General features: G+C 35.6%; 1 protein-coding gene across 6 annotated transcripts in view; it reads left to right on the forward strand.

Moving 5' to 3' along the window:
• PLCZ1 (phospholipase C zeta 1) overlaps window positions 1-20,440 on the forward strand; it is a 121,592-nt gene extending 101,152 nt beyond the window's left edge. Inside the window, exons 13-16 of one of the 6 annotated variants that reach the window (XM_074194349.1) lie at window positions 10,248-10,397; window positions 13,768-13,800; window positions 17,865-17,919; window positions 18,279-20,440. In XM_074194349.1, the coding sequence (XP_074050450.1) occupies window positions 10,248-10,397; window positions 13,768-13,800; window positions 17,865-17,905 (224 nt within the window). In that variant the 3' untranslated portion in view covers window positions 17,906-17,919; window positions 18,279-20,440. Of the gene's footprint in view, window positions 1-10,247; window positions 10,398-13,767; window positions 13,905-17,864; window positions 17,926-18,278 lie in introns of those variants that run through there. The other 5 variants (XM_074194350.1, XM_074194351.1, XM_074194347.1 and 2 more) reach the window with 5 other exon arrangements.
• Window positions 20,441-22,641: the final 2,201 nt, after the last annotated feature.

Below are 22,641 nucleotides of genomic sequence, written 5' to 3' on the forward strand. Positions count from 1 at the left end.
CTGGTCATAAACTGCTCCCCTTTCCATACATCTGATGGCTAAACTATTCCTTCTTCTCCTAATATTACCTTTTATATCTAAATCCTGCACCCATATATACTTTAATTTGGTATAGGGTGTGAGATGTTGATTTATGTCTAGTTTCTTCTATGCTATCTTCCAAATAGTTTTTATTGAAGTATGAATTTTTATCCCAGAAGCTGGAGTCTTTGAGTTTATGAAATAGTAGATTACTCGAGTCATTTACTGCTGTCTCTTTTGCACTTATTCTATATTCCACTGATCTACCATTCTATTTCTTAGCAAGTACCAAACAATTTTGATGACTGATAATTTGTTATATAATTTTAGGTCTAGTATGGCTAGGTCACCTTTCTTTGCATTTTTTCCATTAATTTCATTGATATTCTTGACCTTTTGTTCCCTCATATGAATTCAGTTACTTTTTTCCTAGCTCATTAAAGTAATTTTTTGGAAGTTTGATTGGTATGATAGTAATTTAATTTAGGTATAATTATCATTTTTATTATATTAGCGTGACCTATCCATGAGCAACTGACACTTGTCCAGTTATTTAGAACTGATTTTTTTGTGTGAAAAGTGTTTTATAGTTGTTTTCATGAAGTTTCTGAGTCTGCCTTGATAGGTAGACTCCCAAATATGTTATATTGTCTGCAGTTTTTAAATGGGATTTGCTGTTATATCCTTGTAATGATATATAGTGATGCTGAGGATTTATGTACGTTTATTTTATATCCTGTGGTTTGATTAAAGCTATTAATTTTTTCCAGTAGATTTTTGGATAGTTTTCTAGAGTTCTCTTCAAAGAGTGAGATTTTTGGTTCTTCATTACTGATTCTTATTCCTTCAAATTTTTTTCATCTCTTATTTTTTTAATTTAATTTAATTTTTTTATTCTCATTTTGTACAAATGTTTTTTATATTAATAAAATACTCTTGTTTAAGAGTAAACCAAATACCCCCCCCCCCCCATGAATATAGACTTGCTTGGGCGATAAAGGGGAGAGAAAAAAATTAAAATAAAAAAAATAGTAATAATTGGCCAGGTGGTGCAATGGACAAAGCACCAGCCCTGGAGCCATGAGCATCTGAGCCCACATCCAGCCCCATAGACCCAACAATCACCCAGTTCTGTGACATACAAACTATACGATCCCCACTGCCCTGCAAAAACCTAAAAGAAGAAAAAAAAGACCCAAAATAAAATAAAATAGTAATAATAGTAGGGGTGGCAGACAGAGCATTGGCCCTTGAGCCAGGAGCACCTGGGTCCAAATCTGGCCTCAGACACTCAAAGATCACCCTGCTATGTGGCCCCAGGCAGGCCACCCAGCCCCATTTGCCCTGCACCCTCCCCCAAATAATAATAGTAAAAATGTACTTCAGTCTTTGTTCCAACACCAACAACTCTGTCATGGGTGGATCGCATTCTTAATGATAGGTCCATTGCAAAAGTTACTTCCATATTTTTCTACCGTTGCCATTGATGATCACAACTCCCTCTTTCCTTATTTCTCCACTACCACGTACTATATTTTCTCTCTTCTTTCACTCTGACTCTGCTGTAGAGTCGCTGAGTAGTGCAGCAGACAGATCCTCAGTCCTGGGGCCAAGAAGCTCTGAGCCCCCATACCACCCCTTAGGGCCAGAATACACCTAGCCCTATGGTCCCGCACAGGCCATCCAATCCCAGCCCCTTGCAAGAAGTAAAAAACTAAATGTGTTATATCTGACCACTCTCCCCCATGGTCCATCCTCTCCTCCTTTATTCACATCCCCACCCCTTCCCCCTGTCCCCCCCTCCTTCTTACTCCAGATGTCTATACCCCATTGAGTATATTTGCTGTTTCCTCTCCTAGCCACCTCTGATGAGAACAAAGGTTCCCTCATTCCCCCTTGCCTCCCCCTTCCATATCATTGCAATAGCTCAGTGTAATAAAAAAATCTTATTATATGAAATATCTTGGCCTATTCCCCCTCTCCTTTTTCTTTCTCTCATTACATTTCCCTTTTTTTTATTGACTCCATTTTTACACCATATTTTATCTTTGAATTCAGCTTTCTCCTGTGCTTCAACTATAAAAGCTCTCTCTACCTGCTCTATTAACTGAGAAGGTTCATATGAGTATTATCAGTGTCATTTTTCTATGCAGGAATACATGCAGTTCATCATCAAATCCCTCATATTTTCCCCCTCTCCTCCAATCTCCATGCTTCACCTGAGTCCTGTATCTGAAGGTCAAACCTTCTGTTCAGCTCTGCCCATTCCAAAAGGAACATTTGAAATTCCCCTGGTTCATTGAAAGTCCATTTTTTCCCCTGGAAGAGGACATTCAGCCTTGCTGGGTAGTTCATTCTTGGCTGCATTCTAAGCTCTTTTGCCTTCTGGTATATTGTATTCCAAGCCCTATGAGCTTCCAATGTAGTTGCTGCTAAGTCCTGTGTGATCCTGACTGCAGCTCCATGATATTTGAACTGTGTCCTTCTGGCTGCTTGTAATATTTTCTCTTTGACTTGGGAGTTCTGGAACTTGGCCATAATATTCCTAGGGGTTGGTTTTTTGGTATCTCTTTCTCGGGGGGATTGGTGGATTCTCTCCATTTCTATTTTGCCCTCTGCTTCTAGAATATCAGGGCAATTTTCGTGTAGTAATTCTTTGAAAATGATGTCAAGACTCTTTTCCTGATCATGACTTTCAGGTATTCCAATAATTTTTAAATTATCTTTCCTAAGTCTGTTTTCCATCTCAGTTGTTTTTTCAATGAGATATTTCACATTTTCTCCTAATTTTTCATTTTTTTGGTTTTGAAGTACTGATTCCTGATTTCTGGTAAATTCATCAATTTCCCTGACTTCTATTCTTTGTCTGAAGGATTTGTTCTCCTCAGAGAGTTTTCTTATCTCTTTTTCCATCTGGCCAATTTTGCTTTTTAAAGCATTCTTCTCCTCCATAACTTTTTGAACTGTTTTATCCATTTGACCTAAGCTGGTTTTTAGCATGCTATTTTCTTCAGCATTTTTTTGGATTTCCTTGACTAAGCTGCTGACTTCATTTTCATATTTTTCCTGCATCTCTCTCCTTTCTTTTCCCAGTTTTTCTTCCAACTCCCTCATTTGATTTTCAAAGTCTTTTTTGAGCTCTGTCATAGCCTGAGCCCAATTTCTGTTTTTCTTGGAGTCTTAAGATGCAGGAGCTTGTGCTTCCTCATCTTCAGACTGAGTATTTTCATCCTTCTTGGGCTCATATGCAAAATTTTTCTCAATGGTCTTCCTCTTGTTTCTCTGCTTACTCATTTTCCCAGCCTGGTCCTGGTTCTGGGGTGCTTCCTGAGCTTTTGGGCCACTCCCACAAGGGTCTCAGTGTGTGAGGCTCTGTCCTCCCTCCTGGTCTGTGAATGACCATAAGCGCCCCCCTCTGCCACGGGGCTGAGGTGGGGGGGCCCTGCTGTTCTATGGGGGGGCCTAGAGTGCTATCAGGATCTGAATGTGGTCAGAGCCCCAGAGCCCTGCTCCAGAGGCAGAGGACAGAGCTAGGCAGTCTCTCTTCACTCCCCTCCCACAGCTCAATGGGCTCATGCCCTGGAGGCTCCTGCTTACCAGCTCTGCCTCCTTCTGTTTCTGCATCTGGGCTGTCAAAAGACCAAGCTGCTGGGCTCCATATTCTAGCTCTGGCAGAGGTCCCCCACTGTTCCCCCACTTTATGCCTGGTGCTCCCCAGGGTGCAGCTCGGGAGACTCCCCCACTGTTGTGAGCCACGGCTTCTAGTGCCCTGGGGCTGCCTCTGGGAGGCTGAAGTTCTTTTGCTCTGGCAGGCCACCCCTCTGGCGGGCTGCCCCTCTGACCCCGAGGAGCAGAGCCTTTCTGTTCTTTTCCAGGTTTACCTTGAGTAGGTGAACTGCCTCACTGGGTCCCTTTATGGGTTATGTCCCTTGAAAGTTTAGTTAGAGTCCTTAGTTTCAAGTTTTATCATAGAGCACCTAAGACTGGATCCCTTCTTGTCACCATCTTGGCTCTGCCCCCTTCATCTCTTATTGCTTCTCTTATTGCTAACATATTGTTAACCATATTGCATGACAGTAGTGAAAACAGGTATCATTGTTTCACCCTTAATCTTACTGAGAATACTTCTAGCTTATCCCCATTACCTATGTTTCTCATTGATGATTTTAGATAGATACTGCTTATTATGCTAAGGAACATTCCCTTTATTCCTATGCTCTCTAGTGTTTTTAATTGGGATGGATACTGTATTATGTCAAAAGCTTTTTTGGCATCTATTGAGGTAATCATATTATTTCTGTTATGTTTGTTATTTCTATGGCCAACTAAGCTGATATTTTTTCTCATATTGAAACAACCCTGTATTCCTGGTATAAATCCTGCTTGGTCATAGTATATTATTCCAGTGGTAACTTGTTGTAATCATTTTGTTAATATTTTGCGTACATATTCATTAGGGAAATTGATCTTTAATTTTCTTTCTTTGCTTTGACTCTTCCTAGTTTATCAGCACAATATTGGTGTCATAAAGAGAATTTGGCAGACCCCCTTCTTAACTTATTTTTTCAAATAGTTTATATAAATTGGAACTAATTTTTGCTTGAATGTTTGGTAGAATTCACTTGTCAATTCATCTGGCCCCAGAGATTTTTTTACTTAGGGAGTTCATTGATGGTTTGTTTGACTTCTTTTTCTGACATAGGGTTATTTAAGTATTTAATTTCTTCTTCCATTAATCTGAGCAGTTTATATTTTTGAAGATATCCATTTCTTTTAGATTATCAGATTTATTAGCATATAGTTGGGCAAAATAGTTCTCAAATTATTACTTTAATTTCCTTCTCATTGGTGGTGAAGTTACTTTTTTATTTTTGATACTAGTAAATTGATTTTCTTTCTTTTTTTAATCAAATTAACAAAAGTTTTTTTCTGCTTTATTGGTATTTTCATAAAGCCAATTCTTTGTATTAATTATTAGTTCAAAAGTTTTCTTGACTTAGATTTTATTAATTTATCTCTAATTTTCAGAATTTCTAATTTGGTATTGGGGATTTTTAATTTGTTCTTTCTCTAACTTTTTTTAGTTGGAGGCTTAGTTCATTGATCTCCTCTCCCTATTTTATTCATGCAAGCATTTAGAGATATAATATTTTCTCTAATAACTGTTTTGGCTGTATCCCATAAGTTTTGGTTTGTTGTATTGTTATTGTCATTGTCTTGGATGAAATCATTTATTCTTTCTCTGATTTATTGTTTGATCCACTCATTCTTTAAAATTAGGTTATTTAGTTTCCTATTAGCTTTAGAATTATCTCTCCATGGCCCTTTATTGCATGTGGATTTTTTTTATTGCATGATGGTCAGAAAAGGATGCATTCAATATTTCTGCCTTTCTTCATTTTACTATGATGTTTTATGCCCTATTACATGGTCAATTTTTTGTGTTGGTGCCATGTACCCCAGAAAAAAAAGGTATATTCCTTTCTATGTATGTTCATTTTTCTTCAGCGGTTTATCATATCTAAGTTTTCTAGCATTCTATTCACTTCCTTAATATCCTTCTTGATTATTTTATGGTCAAATTTATCTAATTCTAAGACATGGAAGTTGAGGTCCCCCATCAGTAGAGTTTTGCTATCTATGTTTTCCTGTAACTCATTTAGCTTCTCCTCTAAGAATTTGGGTGCTGTACTGCTTGGTACATATAGGTTTATTATTGAAATTGCTTCATTGTCTATGGTACCTTTTAGGAGGATGTAGTTTCATTCCTTATCTTTCAATGAGATCTAATTTTGCACCTGTTTTGACTGAGATAAAGATTGTTCTCCCTGCTTTTTTTTTCACTTCAGCTGAAGTATAATATAATCTTTTAAAAATTATATAGATATTTTATTTATTTTCCAGTTATATACAGTGGTAGTTTGTACCAATCTTTCTTTTTGCAAGATTTTGAATTTTACATTTTTTCTCCCCCCTTCCCTTCCTCCTCCCCCCAACAAAAGGAAATTTGATATAGTCTTTACATTTGCTTCCATGATAAACATAGATCCAAACTGAATGTATTGAGAGAAGAAAGAGATCCAAAAAGAAGAAATAAAACATTAGTGAGGTCAAAATTACATAATAATACGTACAACTTTCAAAAATTGATGATAATAATTTTTGGTCTTTGATTAAACTACATAATTCCTTTCTCTGGGTACAGTTGGTATTCTCCATCACAAATCCCCTAAAGTTGTCCCTAATTACAGAGCACTGGCCTTGGGATCAGGAGGACAAGAGTTCAAATCCAGCCTCTGACACTTACTAGCTGTGTGACCTTGGGCAAGTCACTTGACCCTGATTGCCTCACATCCAGAGTCATCTCCAGGCATCCTGATTCATATCTAATCAAGGGACCCAGATGGCTCTAGAGGAGAAAGTGAGGCTGGTAACTTAGTACAGTTCCCCCCACCTTTCCTCAAATTCAACTCAAGTGTTTGTCATGGCATCACCTCCCTGATATCATAGTCTTCTTTGAGAAAAGAATGAAGGATGGGTAGCCCCTCAATTTCCATTTCTTTGCCACTACAAACAGAGCTGCTAGGAATATTTTTGTATGTGTGAGATTTTTATTCCTTTTCATGAACTCTTCAGGGTATAGACCCAGTAGTTGTATTTCTGGATCAAAGGGTATGCACATTTTTATTGCCCTTTGGGCATAATTCTAGATTGCTCTCCAGAAAGGTTGGATCAATTCACAACCCCACCACCAACACATTAGTGTCCCAGATTTCCCACATCCCTTCCAATATTGATCATTATCCTTTGTTGTCAAATTGGACAATCTGAAAGGTGTGAGGTGGTACCTCAGAGATGAAGCATAATATATTCTGCTCCAGCCTTGACTCTGTATATATATATATACATATATATATATATATATATATATATATACATATATGTATATATGTGTATATATGTGTATATATATGTATATATACATATATATATTAAGCAGCATATTATAGGATTCTGTTTATATATATATATATATATATACATATACATATATATATATATATATATATAAGCAGCATATTATAGGATTCTGTTTTTTAATCCAGTATCCTATCCACTTCTCTTTTATGGAAGAGTTCACCCTATTCACCTTCACACTTATAATTACTAACTCTTTGTTTCCTTCCATGTTATCTCCCTTCATCTGTATTTTTCCCTTCCTTTTACCTTATCCCTCCTCCCAATGTTTTACTTCTGAATACTGCCTCTTCTATCCACCACTCTCACTCTTCTTTCCCCTTTCCCTTTCCCCCTTTTTCCATCCATCCATTCTACTAGTCCCTTCTTCCCTTTCCCCCTGCTTTCCCCCCTCCTAATATTTGAAAGGTTAAGATACATTTCTAAAGTCAACTGATAGTGAACTAAATTAGATCAGAGTAAAATTCAGGCAGTTTTTACCTCTTCCTTTTTTCCTTCTATTGCAATAGGTCCTTTGTACTTCTTCATGTGATGTAATATACCCCATTTGATCTCCCCCTTCCCCCCATCTCTTTGTAGTCCACCCATTTTTAATGAAATATTTTATAAAAAAATCATTACATCAAAGTTATGCACATACTGTGAATGTCTGTACTTTCAGTCTAAGTAGATTCTCTTGAATAGATTTACAATTCACAAGAGTTAATTAAAATCTCCTTCACAAGCAATCAGCTTAATCTTATTGGATAGCTGTCTTATTCATTTTCCCTGTTTACCTTTTCATGAATCTCTTGAGTCTCCTGTTTGAAAATCAAATTTTCTGTTTAGCTCTGTTTTTTTCATGAGGAATGTTTGAAAATCACCTATTTTGTTAAAAGTCTATTTTTCCCCTGAAAGAGAAAGCTAAGCTTTGCTAGAAAGATAATTATTGATTATAATCTAAGTTCTCCAGAATATCATATTTCAGACCCTTTGATCCTTCAGTGTGATGCAGCCAGATCCTGTGTAATCCTGACTATGATTCTTTGGTATTTGAATTGCTTCTTTCTGTCCCCTTGCAGGATTGGTCACATTAACCTTGATATTTTCATTTTGGGTCCCATTTAGCAGGTGATTGATGGATTCCTTCTATGACTATTTTGCCCTCTAGTTCCTGATATTGGGGCAGTTCTCTTTAACTATATCCTGAAGAATGGATCCAGGCTCTTTTTTTTGATCAAAGTTTTCAGGTAGTGCTGTTCTTGAATTGTTACTACTGGATCTATTTTCCAGGACAGTTGTCTTACCAATGAGATATTTTACATTTTCTTCTATTTTTTAATCTTGTTTAACAGATTCTTGATGTCTCATGAAGTCATTAAATTCCACTAATCCCAATCTATTTTTCAGGGTGGTATTTTTTCCATTTAACTTTTGCATCTCCTTTTTGATCTGGTCAATTCTATTTTTTTTTTTTGCAAGGCAAATGGGGTTAAGTGGCTTGGACAAGGCCACACGGCTAGGTAATTATCAAGTGTCTGAGACCAGATTTGAACCCAGGTACTCTTGACTCCAAGGCCAGTGCTTTATCCACTACGCCACCTAGCTGCCCCTCAATTCTATTTTTAAAGGGCTTATCTTTTTCCATTTGCCAATTGTATTTTTGAGGAAAATTATTTTCTTTTTGCACATGTCCAGTTGTATTTTAAAAGAATTTATTGTCTTCTGTCTTTTTTGGTTGTAAGATATTATTTTTCTCTTGCATTTCTTTTCCTACTTTTTCCATTTGATTTTTTATTTTGTTTTTTGCAAGGCAATGGGTTTAAGTGATTTGCACAAGGTTTCACAGCTAGGTAATTATTATGTGTCTCAGATCAGATTTGAACTCAGGTCCTCCTGACACCAGGGCTGGTGCTCTGTCCACTGTGCCACCTAGCTGCCTCCATTTGATTTTTAAATTCTTTTCTGATATTTTCTAAGAAGTCTTTCTGTGCTGGAGAACAATGCATCTTCTCTCTGAATCTTCACATATAGCATTCCTTCCACCCTCTTTTTTGAGCTAGTGTCCTTTTCTACAAGGTAACATTTAATAGACTCTGCTTTGTGCTGGCTTTTCTTCATTTGGGGATTTTTTAATCTTTCCCTGAGGTTTTGGGTGAGGGACTGGTTTGAAGACCTTTGGTGTTGAAAACCCTAGAGGCCTTGCTCACTGCAGGGGGATGCTCAATGGACAGAGCATTCAGGGATACCATAAACTTTCTCTGGATTGTCTGTGTTGGGAGTGTCAGTGGCCCACTCCCTAGATCTGGGACTGGATCTGGGCTGTCCTCATGTAGTTCAGTCTCTGGGCTAAGCATTCAGGTTAGAAACACCAGAGGGTCTCTGAATAGGCAGTGCTGGGGAAGTCCCCTGCCCACACCTGGCATTGGGTAAAGGTGAAAACACCTGGGGCTGTTTCTGTGTTTGTATTGGGTAATGCCAGCCTCTCCCACAGGAATATAGGGGGTTCCTCTGGGAATACCAGGGGCTTGCAGTTTCCATTCAGATCAGTCATGTTGGCTGAGATGGTGTCCTAGGGAGCCACACTGGAGCTCTCCTAGTTCCCCCTGCACGCAAATAGCAAAGGATTCCATTCCTGCCACTGTGCTTCTCAGGGTAATCTCCCACCTCAGCCTGCAGCTGGTTTGCTGGGCTGCCCATACTCCTCCTCTCACCACTGCTGAGAGATGTTCTCTTCTTTCTTTTGTGGGTTCTATCAATCCAAAATCTGTTAAGAGACTTGATTCTTGTTGGTTCAGAGGAAAAGCCAGGAGAGCTAAAAGAAACAGTACCTGGCTTCCCCTTTGCCACCTTGACCAGAAGTTGAAACATTTTAAAAATAATGCACTGAGGAGAACAGAAAGAAACCCAGACAAACAGGATAGCTATGAAGGAAACATGCTGAATTTTTCATAGTCTTTTTTTCTTGTTCAAGTAAATTGTCTGTTATAGAAAATTTTTCATTTCACTTATACTTATCTTTTTCTATTCTTTGTATATGAAAGTATACATTTTTGGAGAGTGTTAAGAATTTTTTTTAAAAATTATAGAACGTACAGACCAGTCACCCTAAATTTGAAAAAGATGATTGAATTAGAATCAAAGATGAGATATAACAAATTTTCTTGACATTGTAAGTCTTATAAGGCTATACAAGAAAAGGTATGGATATAAATTAACCTTTTATCTAAAGATGAGTATTTCTTTGACTATATTATTTTTTATTTCAGCTTTTACTCCTCGATGGAATGAAACTTTCACATTTACCATTCATGCCCCAGAAATGGCACTAGTTCGTTTTGTTGCTGAGAATCAGGCTACAATAGGTTCAAATGAATTTCTTGGACAATACACATTACCACTGTTATGCATGGATAAAGGTAATTTTTCTAAAGCTAATATTTCAGTTTCATCAACTGTATATTAAGTATGTGCCAACTTACTAAGCTCAGAGGACACACCAATTACAAAAAGAACTTGGTCCCTGCCCTTGCAAAACTTTTAGGCTAAATTAAGGAGATAATCTGTGTACAAAAATAGTTTGGCACTAGAAGGAATATTTAGTCAAAAAGATTGGTCTAATCAAAATGCTCCAAGAAATATGGGGAAGAACACTATCAACTTTAGATTAGGGAAGACTTTATGAAAGAAGGGGAAACAAAAGCTAAATCTTCAAAGCAGATCAGGTTTTTGAGAGGTGATGATATTGAAGAAATCTACTGCAGGAAAGGGTGACAGTCTGAATGAAATTATTGAGGTAGGAGAGAATGGAGAAAGGCTGGACATGTAAGTTGAAGTTAAATTATTGAGAACTTTGAATATCAGACTGGATATCAATTTTATCTAGGAGGTAGCTTCGTGGAGATATTTGTGAATTTTGTAATCTGAAAGTAGGATAAATTGGATATAGGAAAGACTAGAATATGAGGTAGGAAAAGCGATGTGATGTGAGTTTGATGTAGGATTTTTGCAGAGTGGATCAAAAGTGATAAATGTATTAACATTTTTAAATAGTTAGATTTTTCTAGTATTATATCTTGATAACCAAAAAAAAAACCACTTTAGGAAATAGTGGGGCATAGGGATAATAACAGATGGAAAATTTATCTGTTTCACATATTGAGTATTCTTATAGACTTAGTCATTAGCAACCAGTCAACATGTATTTTTTAAGTGCTAGGCACTCTGCTAAGCACTGGAGATGCAAAGAACGTTTAAAAACACAACCTTCAGGAAACACATAGTTTTATTCACAGTTCACACTGTAGGACAGCTTATTCTTAACTTTATTTGAACAAATTTCTGATAAATGTTAGTGTTTAATTCAATTCAACAAATATTCAAATATTTACAATTTGCCAGGTATTTTTCTTAGTATTGGGGATACAAAGACAAAAAGTGAAATATTGCCTATCTTTAAGGAGCATGCAATTTAAGTAGAGGTGGGTGGAATGTTTATACTAATAATTACAATTTAATAGGGGAACAAGTTCTTAGAAAAAGTCAAACAGGCACTAACATTTCAAAAAGAAAAGTTTTTTTTTTAAGTGGGATTAATCAGGAAAGGCTTCATGGAGAAGATGGCAATGGAGTTGAGCCTTTAAGGAAGAAAATATTTCACTAATCAGAAATATGTGTAGGGATTCAGTTAAGGAGGCAGAATACAGAAGTGGAAAAAGTATTTCAAAGGCTACATTCAAAGATTTGACTCCCTTTCAACCAAATTCTAGTTTATACAAAGACCACCACAAATATTGAATAGCAAAAAAAGCCTATATGGCCAAGGTGATTGAAAAATTAAAGAAATTATACAGATTAGAATTTGCCAAATAATTTAAATTTATGACTGAGCTCTCCCATTGGGAATGAGAAATCTTAAGTCTCTAATTTCACACAAGCAGAATTTCCCTGAAGTCTCTAGTGATGCAAGCTAAATATAAGGTCATGTTCAAGGTACTGGCATCTCTACATATTTGCTTCTTTCTAAAAATGTTTTCTTCCACCCCAGGGACCTCTCTAAAGAGAACCAATTATCCTCTCTAAAAGTTGGAAAAAGAACAAATCTCTTCTCTTAAGTTCTCATCAACTCTGTACCTCATGGAAGCTAGAGAATAGTTATTCTCTCTACCAACAAGGAGAGTCTTTTGCAAATGCTTCTACTTGGGACCTGAGTTACTCTAGGGTGGTAACTCCCTCAATATTATAGATCACAACTTTTCTATAACTCGCTTTTTTGTGATTTACTTGAGAATCAGAAGAGCAACTTTGCCATGGTTATATAGTGATTTAATTTACTATAATTACTCTATGTCTAAGCATATTATCTGTTATAAAATTCCCTTTTAGAAATCAATGAGAGATGAATGAAATGATTGTCTCATAAGAAAAGGGACCCAGTTGGGGTTAGATAGCATAAAATGTCAATACAATATTTTCTACTCTTCCATTAGTTTTTGGTATCTCAGGAGAAGAGTTGGGACAGACCAAGAAGAAAAGAAAGTCAGGGAGAAGGTAAACACGAATTAGAGAAAAGCATGCTGAAGCAGTTGACCTTAGAGAAAATGGAAGGAAATGTGACTGAAAAAAAATGACAAATTGGAAAAATACAGAGATTGTGGAATTGGAATTCTTAATGAGAAGATTTAATAAAAGTGAGTCCAAGGAAGAAATTTTGAACAGAAAATTGAGGTCAGAGAGGAATTTCAACTTGAGATCTTGAAGGTGGAGATATTGGTGAGGTATATAAGGTGTGACTCTTGAATAGACAATGTAGTGTGAAGATGGTGATCATAAGAGTTTAAAATATTAAGGAAAGAAGAAGCCAATTAGAAATGATCATCAGTATGAGTATGAAATTTATTTAAAATGTTACAGTATAGTGAGTGTGGAGATAAAGATCATAAATCAGATGGTGAAATCATTGAGGAAGATGTGCTCAGATAAATGGCAGACACAAAGACCAAGATAGAAAGAGCATTAGGTGAAGAGAGGTTATCAAATAACAGTGACAGAGGAACTAGACATTTTGAAGCTGAGAGATTAGGAAAGAAAGGACCAGGAGTGAGGAAAGTGGTTGAGGGAAATTTTTTCCTCAGAGGAAAGGTAGACTTCAATTAGCAGGAAGTAGGAGCATAAGAGGAAGAGTCAGATCTTTGGTGGAAAGTTTATCCTGGTTAGACAGTAATTTGAGATCCCAGAGAATAAGAGAACAAGAGGTTGGGAATACAAACAGGACCTGTTGTTGGCCACAAGTCTGGAGTAGTTGCATGGGCAGCAGCTAACAGAAATCAACAGGAAGATCCTTATTATATTACTTTAATGGAGCCTCTAATTATGCAGCCCCTTGATGATATTATGCTCCCTTGATTATAGCTGACAAAGGTCCCAGTGACTTTAATTGAGGAAGGTAGTAGATCTCATATACTGCATGGTATTTTACAGTAGCTTCAAATGAAACTCTCACTATCAACCATTTTTGATACCCATCATCAATTATTAGGCCACATCATTTCACTCCAAATTCAACTATAATTGTATCCACTTTTAATCAATAAAATTCTGATATTATTAATAGATGTTAAACATAGGACTATACAAAAATAGAAATAGTTTATTTTGGCAAATTTAAAACAGATGTTTTGTATTTTTTTATTTACCTAACCAAAAGAAATTCTTTTTCTGTGGCAGTACTGTATCAACCTTTAATTTACTTTATTTTATTATTCTAACCAATTATGATTTCCTTTACAGGTTATCGCACCATTCCTCTGTTTTCCAAAACAGGTGACAATCTTGACCCTGCTTCACTGTTCGTTTATGTGTGGTTCCATGAATAACATTTACAGTGTTCTATATGCTGTGCATCTCAATAAAGTAACCAAAGTAAATGACCATATTCTTTTTTATTGATATGTAATTTCTCCATATTTTGATCTTCTATGAAACAGCAGCCACTAAGTTGGCCTGAGAATCAGGAAGATATGAGTTCAAGCTTTTTCTCTGACAGACTATGTGACAATAGACAAGTTATTTAGTTACTCAGCTCCCTATGTAATTTCTCTATAGCTCCTGAACTGCATTGATGAGAGTTTCTTCACGAGTTCCCATCATTAGTGAGATAATAAATCTGGACTAAAAAAATAAAAAGGAAATAAAGGAAAAAGGAAATGAAATGGTTGTAAAATATTTAGTAGTATTAATGGAGTGAGGAATCTGAAAATTTTTGACTTATATGTAATATATTTAGTTGTTGAAATTGCCAAATTCTTTATGCCCAGTTTCCTAGAAATTAATTAGCTACTACATTCTCAGGAATAAATATAAGGCAGTAGATTTGATTCTTTGATTCAAAGTACACAGACAGTTTATGAAGGGCTATTAAATTGATTTTTCATTATAATTGTAGATAGTTTCCTTGTATTTATGTAGAGCTCCTCCTGGTTGTGCAATAGATATAAATAATAGAAATAGATATAAATTTTAAAATTTGCAATGCATGCATATACATATTATTATTTTTCACTTTTAAATATAACTTCTGTTCTCCTTAATATTCTGACCTTCCTAATCCCTGATTTCAATAAGATTATGTTTTATAGCCTGTAGAAACAATTGCTATCCTACATCAAAATGAAGAGTGACAATAAGGACTTTTTTTACATAAGGAGTACTATTTGCAGCTGCCCAACAATACACAAAATGAACTATCCAGCATGGTAGTATGTTTGCTATTTACAGTATTTAAACTAGAAGACTATAAGTTTTTCTATTAACATTTATTTTCTTGAATCTGACCTTAGAAACTTCTGAGATTCTCAAATCAACTAGGTGGTTTAGTGACTAGATTAATTGACTTAGCATCAAGAAGACAAAAGCTCAAATATGGTCTCAGATATTTATTAGTGGTGCAACCCTAATTAAGCCATTTAACCTATGCCTGACTCAGTTTCCCCATATATAAAATGAGGATAATCATAATAAAACGAGAAGAACAAAATGAGATATTTGTAAAGTGATTAGGCCAATGCCTGGCAGATAGTAGGTGCTTTATAAATACTTCTTAAAAAATAAAAATTTACAAAAAGTCTATAATTCAATAATTTTCATTCTTGGGGACCCTAAGGAGAAATAAACTGATCCTATCAATACTATGTTTCATCGCCCCTAGGTTTTCCTGTTTCAATCTCTTATTTTTTTAAATATTTGACCACTTGCTGGGCTATTTTACTGAACTCTTGGCTAAGTTATTTTTCACTTCTCAGGTTATTCATGATAAAGATCACTTTGATTGTGCCTAATAATCTGTTATTCTTGATTCTGACTAGAACTGAATATAGTTTCAAAAAGAGGCAGTCATACCAAACCATAAAAGACTGATACCAAGTTACATGATTTCAATGAGAAATATATTATACATCAACTACATCTTGTAGAAATATTCTCCAATACTATCAAAATGTCAGTTGGAAATTAAATATAAAATTCTTAAGTTACAATAAAGAAAGCAGAGACTAACAGCTTTGAATTTGAACCTGGAAATCAAATATGACTAAAGGTTATCTATAGTAATATTTCAGAAATCTTGGCCAAATAAGATACATTGTCCATTAGAAAGAAAATTGAGATAGCATACATTAATAGATTAAACTGGCCTCCTGAAATTAAAACTTATTGGGAAAAACACAATTAGAGTAATTAACACTTAAATTATATCATGAGTACTTTTGGCAGAGTAAAATGGATAACAATGGTTCTTGAAGTGCTTAAACAAAAATTTATACAAGATTCATAAATTATGAAATAGTAGTAGACACTGACACAGCCACAGGATTTGTTGAATGTTTTCAAATGTTGAAAGTTGTTATCCATCAGAGACTATGAAATAAAGAAAAGTTGAGAAGAATGTAAAGAAACTTGATATATGTTATATGCATCAATAGTATGTTAACATAAAAGCATGGAAGAAATGATTGAGTCATATATATTTATTAAAAGGCATATGTTAATGATACATGATCATGTTATCATTTCTAAAAAACTATAGAATGGTTATAATAAGTCTTACAGATCACTGTAAGTTATAGAGTCAGGTGATAGGAACTATGACTACTGGATACCCTGAAAGACCCAATCAAATGGCAATAATTATATACCAGAAAATAATTATCCTTTATAAACTAATGGGCAACAAATCCTTGTATGAAAAATGCAAACTATGAAGAAATAGAGGAAATGATAATAAGAGTGTAGTCAAATCAATGAAACCACATCCACTATATACATATATATATATATATATAATATTTTTTAATATTTTTTATTTTTATGGATAGCTTTTGTTTTTATATAGCCCTTATTTTAATATTTTTCTCCTCTCTCCACTACCAATCAAGTAATCCCTTGTAAGAAGAAAAAACAGGGAAAGAAAAAGTTTAAAAAACTTTATCAACATATATCAACTGAGTTTGACAATTTATATAATAATTCCTACCTATGATCTTCAACCTCGTTGAAGTACTGAGTATAGTGTATTTTCCTGCATTATGTTTAGAAACAAGCTTTTAAGCATTCTATTCATATAGCATTTTTTTTTAGGTTTTGGTTTTTTTTGTTGCAAGGCAAATGGGGTTAAGTGGCTTGCCCAAGACCACACTGATAGGCAATTATTAAGTGTTTGAGATCAGATTTGAACCCAGGTACTCCTGTCTCTAGGGCTGATGCTTTATCCACTGTGCCACCTAGCCAGCCCCATATAGCATTTAATTATTTCCATATACCTTTATGTTGACATTATGTCAATTATTTTTATGTTCTTTTCTTTCAATCTACATCAGTTCATATTACTTGTTCTGTTTTTAAATTTTCATGTTTAGTAATATCACATTACTTTTATATTCCATAATTTATTTAACATTCTTTTAATTTATTGATCTTGCTTTTAGATCTTTGCTACCACATAAAATGTTAGCAAGAATATGTTGGGGTATCTAGCATCTTTTTATCTTTAGTGTTCTCAGGCTATATGCCTAGTAATGGGATCTTTGATTCAAAAGGCAAAGACATTGCAGTCACTTTTTTTTTTTGCAAAATTCCAAATTGCTTTCCAGAATGGTTGGAGAATGTTATGCTTTCACCAATCACTGGCTATTATTTCATAATTCCTCCTAATTACAATTCTTAAATTTTTTCATTTTTGATATTTTTAAATGAAGTAAAATTTCAGAGTTGTTTGAATTTTCATTTTTTAAACATTAGTGACTGTGATGGTTAAAAGTTTGAAATTCTGGGGCGGCTAGGTGGAGAAGTGAATAGAGCACTGGCCCTGGAGTCAGGAGTACTTGAGTTCAAATCTGACCTCAGACACTTAATAATTACCTAGCTGTGTGGCCTTGGACAAGCCAATTAAGCCCCCTTACCTTGCAAAAAAAAAAGTTATTATTTTATATTATTTTTCCTCTACTTCCTCTCTCCTTCCCCTAAAGAAGGCAACAATTAAAAAATGTAAATATACACCAATACAGAGTTATCTATGTATGCATATAAATATACATATGTGTTCATACACATATATGTAAGACCAAATTATGTATATTTTTACTTGTCATCTCTTTCTCTGAAGAGTCTCAAGGTCTTCCATGATTTTCTAAATCAACCCAGCTCATCATTTCCTACATCATAGCAATATTTCAACATAAACAGATAGTTCATGAAAGTTCCCTAATTTTCTGCATGCCTTCTATTCTTGTCTGCATTGGTTTTATTTATGTAAGAAAGTTTTAATTTAAAATATCAAATTTACCTATTTTACACTTTAACAATACTCTTATGTTATATTTTTAAAAATTTAGTCTTGCTCAATCTGCTCCCTCTGCTTCAACTGGACCAGTAGTTCCTATCTAAGACGTAAGTACTGATGAAAATCTACAAGACAATATTTTGTTTTTTTTTAAATTTCATTATGAACTTTACAAATACCAATATATTACAATCAATAATTATTGACATTTCTTATGTGTTAGTTCTTCAATTAAACTTAACAAATCTGGAGATTCTTCTGAATTTCCTTAGAGCATGTTACACTTCCATCTGTTCCATTCTAGTTTCTGTAGATCTAGTTGTAGTTTCTGTCCCATTCTTTTTTCCTTCTGGAGATTTGTCCTCCAATCTTGCCCATCACGGAATGTAGTTTTCCTTAAATATGTGGATTTTTTGTTTATACATTTCTTTAGTCTCAGTGTTATTTTCTGTGTGTTTATTTTTAGTAAGAATTTATTTCCTTTTTGAGGGGTGGAGCCAAGATGGTGAAGTGAAGGTAGAATTTCCCAAGAACTCTGACCCCCCAAATCCCCCCAAAACAAACAAAGAATGACTCTAGCCAAAATTTTAAGGGGCAGAACCCACAGAAAGACTGAGTGATACATTTTCCCAGTCCAAGCTAACTTAGAAGTTCCACAGGAAAGGTGTGTTTCACCAGACTGGGGGTTGGAAAAAACGGTGGCACAGCCCAGTCCAGCCAAGCCCAGCCCAACCCAGCCCAGCCCAGAGACCACCTGCAACAGCTTGAAGGGGCGGGAGAGAACTCTGCTACATCCGAATGAGTGTGGAGTGAGGGAGCACAGGCCACAGAATTTGCAGCGAGAATCTGGAGAAAGAAGCCTGCACCCCCAGAAACTATAAGGGAAGTCTGCAGAGATTGCTCTCCCTGGGGTAGGACTCTGCTGTTTGCCTACACTCAGATATTGCAGTTTGGGCTTCCATACTAAAATAGCAGGATCCCTCCTTATAGCTGCAGGGCAGAGGGAAGTATGGGATCCATCTACATATCAAAGCACAGGCTAGAGCGCATAAGACCTTGGAGGAATAAAGGTCCCAGTGAGGAGTCCCCCTCCCCCTCCCACAAAAAACCCCCCAAAGCCTTGGAAGTGCTGTAAATTAGTCTTGGATTGAGGAAATGAGTAAACAACAGAAAAAAAAAAGAATCTTGACCCTAGAGAATTACTTTAGTCCCATGGAAGATCAAAACACATACTCAGATGATGACACAATTGAAGCTTCCATATCCAAAACCTCCAAGAGAAATAGAAAAATGGGTTCAGACTATGGATGAGCTCAAATAAAGACTTTGAAAACCAATTAAGGGACATGGAGGGAAAATTGGGAGGAGAAATGAAAGCAATGCAGAAAAATCATGAAAACCAAATCAAAAGCTTGATGAAAGATATATAAAAAAATATTGAAGAAAATAATACATTAAAAACCAGTTTAGGCCTAATGGAAAAAGCAAAACGAAAGGCAAGTGAGAAGAATGCCTCACAAAGCAGAATTGCCCAGATGGAAAAGGAGATAACTCTCTGAAGAAAATAACTCTTTCAAATGCAAAATGGAACTAAAGGGAGCTGATGACTTTCCAAGAAAGCAGGAAGAAATAAAACTCTTCCAAAAAAAGCCAAAAATAAGAAGAAAATGTGAAATATCCCATTGGAAAAACAGAAAAACAGAAAAACTCGAAAACAGATCCAGAAGAAATAATTTAAAAATTATTGGGCTATCTGAAAGCCATGACCAGGAGAAGAGTCTAAACTTCATTTTTCAAGACATAATACAACAAAATTGCCCTGAAGATACTAGAAGCTGAGGGTAAAATAGAAATCGAGAAAATTCACCGGTCACCCCCTGAAAGAGATCCCAAAAGGAAAACTTCCAGGAATATTATAGTCAAATTCCAAGACTCCCAAAGCAAAGAAGAAATTCTAAAAGCTGCCAGAAACAAACAATTCAACTACCAAGGCTCCATAGTCAGGATTGCCCAGGATCTGGCAGCATCTACATTAAGGGCTCATAGGGATTGGAATATGATATTCCAGAAGGCAAAAGATTTGGTTTACAACCAAGAATCAATTACCCAACAAAACTGAACATCCTCTTTCAGGGAAAAAAGATGGATTTTTCAATGAAACAGGGGACTTTCAAACTTTCCTATTGAAACAGCCAGAGCTGAACAGAAAGTTTGATCTCCAAGTAAAGGATGCTGGTGAACCATAGAGGTAGTGGAAGAGAGGACTAACTATGAGGAACTTGATGATGCTGAACTGTTTATATTCCTGCACAGGAAGAAGATGTTGATAACTCATATGAACCTTCTCATTTATAAGAACTGCTAGAAAGAGCATATATAGACAGGACAGAGGAAGGAACAGAATATAATGGTATAATATAGTAAAAAGATGGAGTCAATGGGTGGTAAAGGAAAGTACTGGGAGGAAGGGAAAAAGAGATGAAGAAGAAGCTAAGAAATTTCACATAAGAATTAAGAAAAGGCTTTTTCAATGGAGTGGAAAGGGGTAAGGCAAGGAGGAATGAGTGAGCCTCCATTCTCATTGGAAATGGCTCAGGGAGGAAATGACATACACACTTAATAGGGTGAGAAAATGTATCTTGCCCTTCAGAAGGATGGGAGGAAAGGGATGGGATGGGGGGAATAGGGGAAGGGAAGGGGGGGATAGGTAATAGAAGAGAGGGAAGATTGAGGGAGACGGTACTCAGATTCAGCACACTTTTTGGACAGGGCCAGGATGAAAGGAGAGAGAGAATAGAATAAATGAGAGTGGGGAGAAATAGAATGGAGGTACAGCTAGTGATAGCAACTGTGGGAAACATATTAACCAATTTCTCTGATGGACTTATGATCAAGAAAGCAACTCACCCCAGAGACAGAGACATTGAAATCTGAACACAGACTGAAGTACAATTCTCTCTCTCTCTCTCTCTCTCTCTCTCTCTCTCTCTCTCTCTCTGTCTCTCTCTCTCTCTCTCTCTCAGTTCTTGAAGTTTCTCATCTTCTTGGGGAGGTGGGACGGGGGTTTATGTTTATTCTTAAGTTTACTCTTATAACATTCATTTTACATCAATGTATGGCATGGAAACAATGTAGAGACTGTCAGACGGCCTTCTATTGGGGGGAGGGGCAAAAATTATAGAATTCAGAGCCTTGCAAAAAATGATGGGTACATATTACTATTTTATATAATTGGAAAACAAATAAAATGTCAAAATGTTAAAAAAAAGAATTTATTTCCTTTTGCCTCTTTTTTTCATTCTTTTACTTTACTTGTCACAATTCTTATCATTTAAGATGATGAAACGGGGGGCGACTAGGTGGCACAGTGGATAAAGCACCAGCCCTGGAATCAGGAGTACCTGGGTTCAAATCCAGTCTCAGACACTTAATAATTACCTAGCTGTGTGGCCTTGGGAAAGCCACTTAACCCCATTTACCTTGCAAAAACCTAAAAAAAAAAGATGATGAAAGAGGGAGCTAGCTATGTTAGCCAATATTCATTCATTTAGTCAAAACACTGCCAAACTAATTCAACCATTTCTTTAAAAGCCATGTTCAGATTTTACTGATATTAAAAATTTATTGGTCTATAATTTTAAACTTCTTCTATCACAGATTACAATCTGTCTTCAATTTATAGGTTTAGAGAATTGCCCTAGGATCAGAGAGGTTATTAAGTGTTAGAAGTGGATTTTCAATATGGCTCTTCCTGACTCCCAAGTCTAACATTCTATTTCTATGTCCATTGCCTCTCAAAGGAAGGAATTTAGGAGAAAAATTATAGCTCATAAAGATGAATTTGAAAAATACAAGCAAGAGCAGTTATTGTTTAGAATGGAAGGTGGGAATAAATCAAATCCCAGAGGAAAGTGCTACCTTTCTGTTCAAGGCCAGCAATTTCCCAAAGTACAGTATTGTCTTGCATCCTTCTTTACTGATTATAATGAATTGTGATTTGAAGCATATATACATATATATGCAGAGAGAAATTACCATTAGTATCCATGTATAAAAAATCAGTGTTAGTTTGGTAGCACAGTTGATAGAAGACTGACCCTAGAACCAGTAATACTTTGAATTCAAATCTGGTCTTAGGTATCTAATGTGACCCTAGAAAGTTACTTAATCCCGTTTGCCTTAGTTTCCTGATCTGTAAAATGTGTTAGTGAAGGAAGTGGCACACTGCTCCTGTATCTTTACCAAGAGAAACCCAAATGGGGTCACAGAGAGTCAGATACAATGAATTGAACAACCACAACAAATTGAAAATTAACTAAGACAGGAATGCTTATTTGTAGGTTTATTTTGTTCTCCTCTTACTCTCCTACCACATCACTTCTATACTAAAATCATTTTCAGCAGCACATGCCACCAAAAGAATGAGACAAAAGAATTAACTCTGAGATTTGATATGCATCATTTTAAGATGATAAGTTGTAAGTTATCATCTTAAAATAATCAGAACACTTCTACTAAGCAGGATATGCAAATCATTGCAGCAAAAAAAGCACCAATGTTCTTGACAGCATTTTCTCTCTTATACTGTAAAAAAAATTTGATATTTTTATCACATAATTATTCAGGTACTTCTAAGAGAGGAGGACATTCAGTTTAAATACATTAACTGCCTTGCACAAATTTTCTATCAGTAAAAAAATGCATTTATAGTTTAAATGATTTTAGGACAAAGATGCAAGAATTAGTATAATTAGTACAGAGTTAGAATTAGTACAATGTTTGCATGTATAAAGAGACAATAAAGTTCTGTCCATCACCCCACACCCCAG

The sequence above is a fragment of the Macrotis lagotis genome, chromosome 7, assembly GCF_037893015.1.
Source record: "Macrotis lagotis isolate mMagLag1 chromosome 7, bilby.v1.9.chrom.fasta, whole genome shotgun sequence".
Lineage (NCBI taxonomy): Eukaryota > Metazoa > Chordata > Mammalia > Peramelemorphia > Peramelidae > Macrotis > Macrotis lagotis.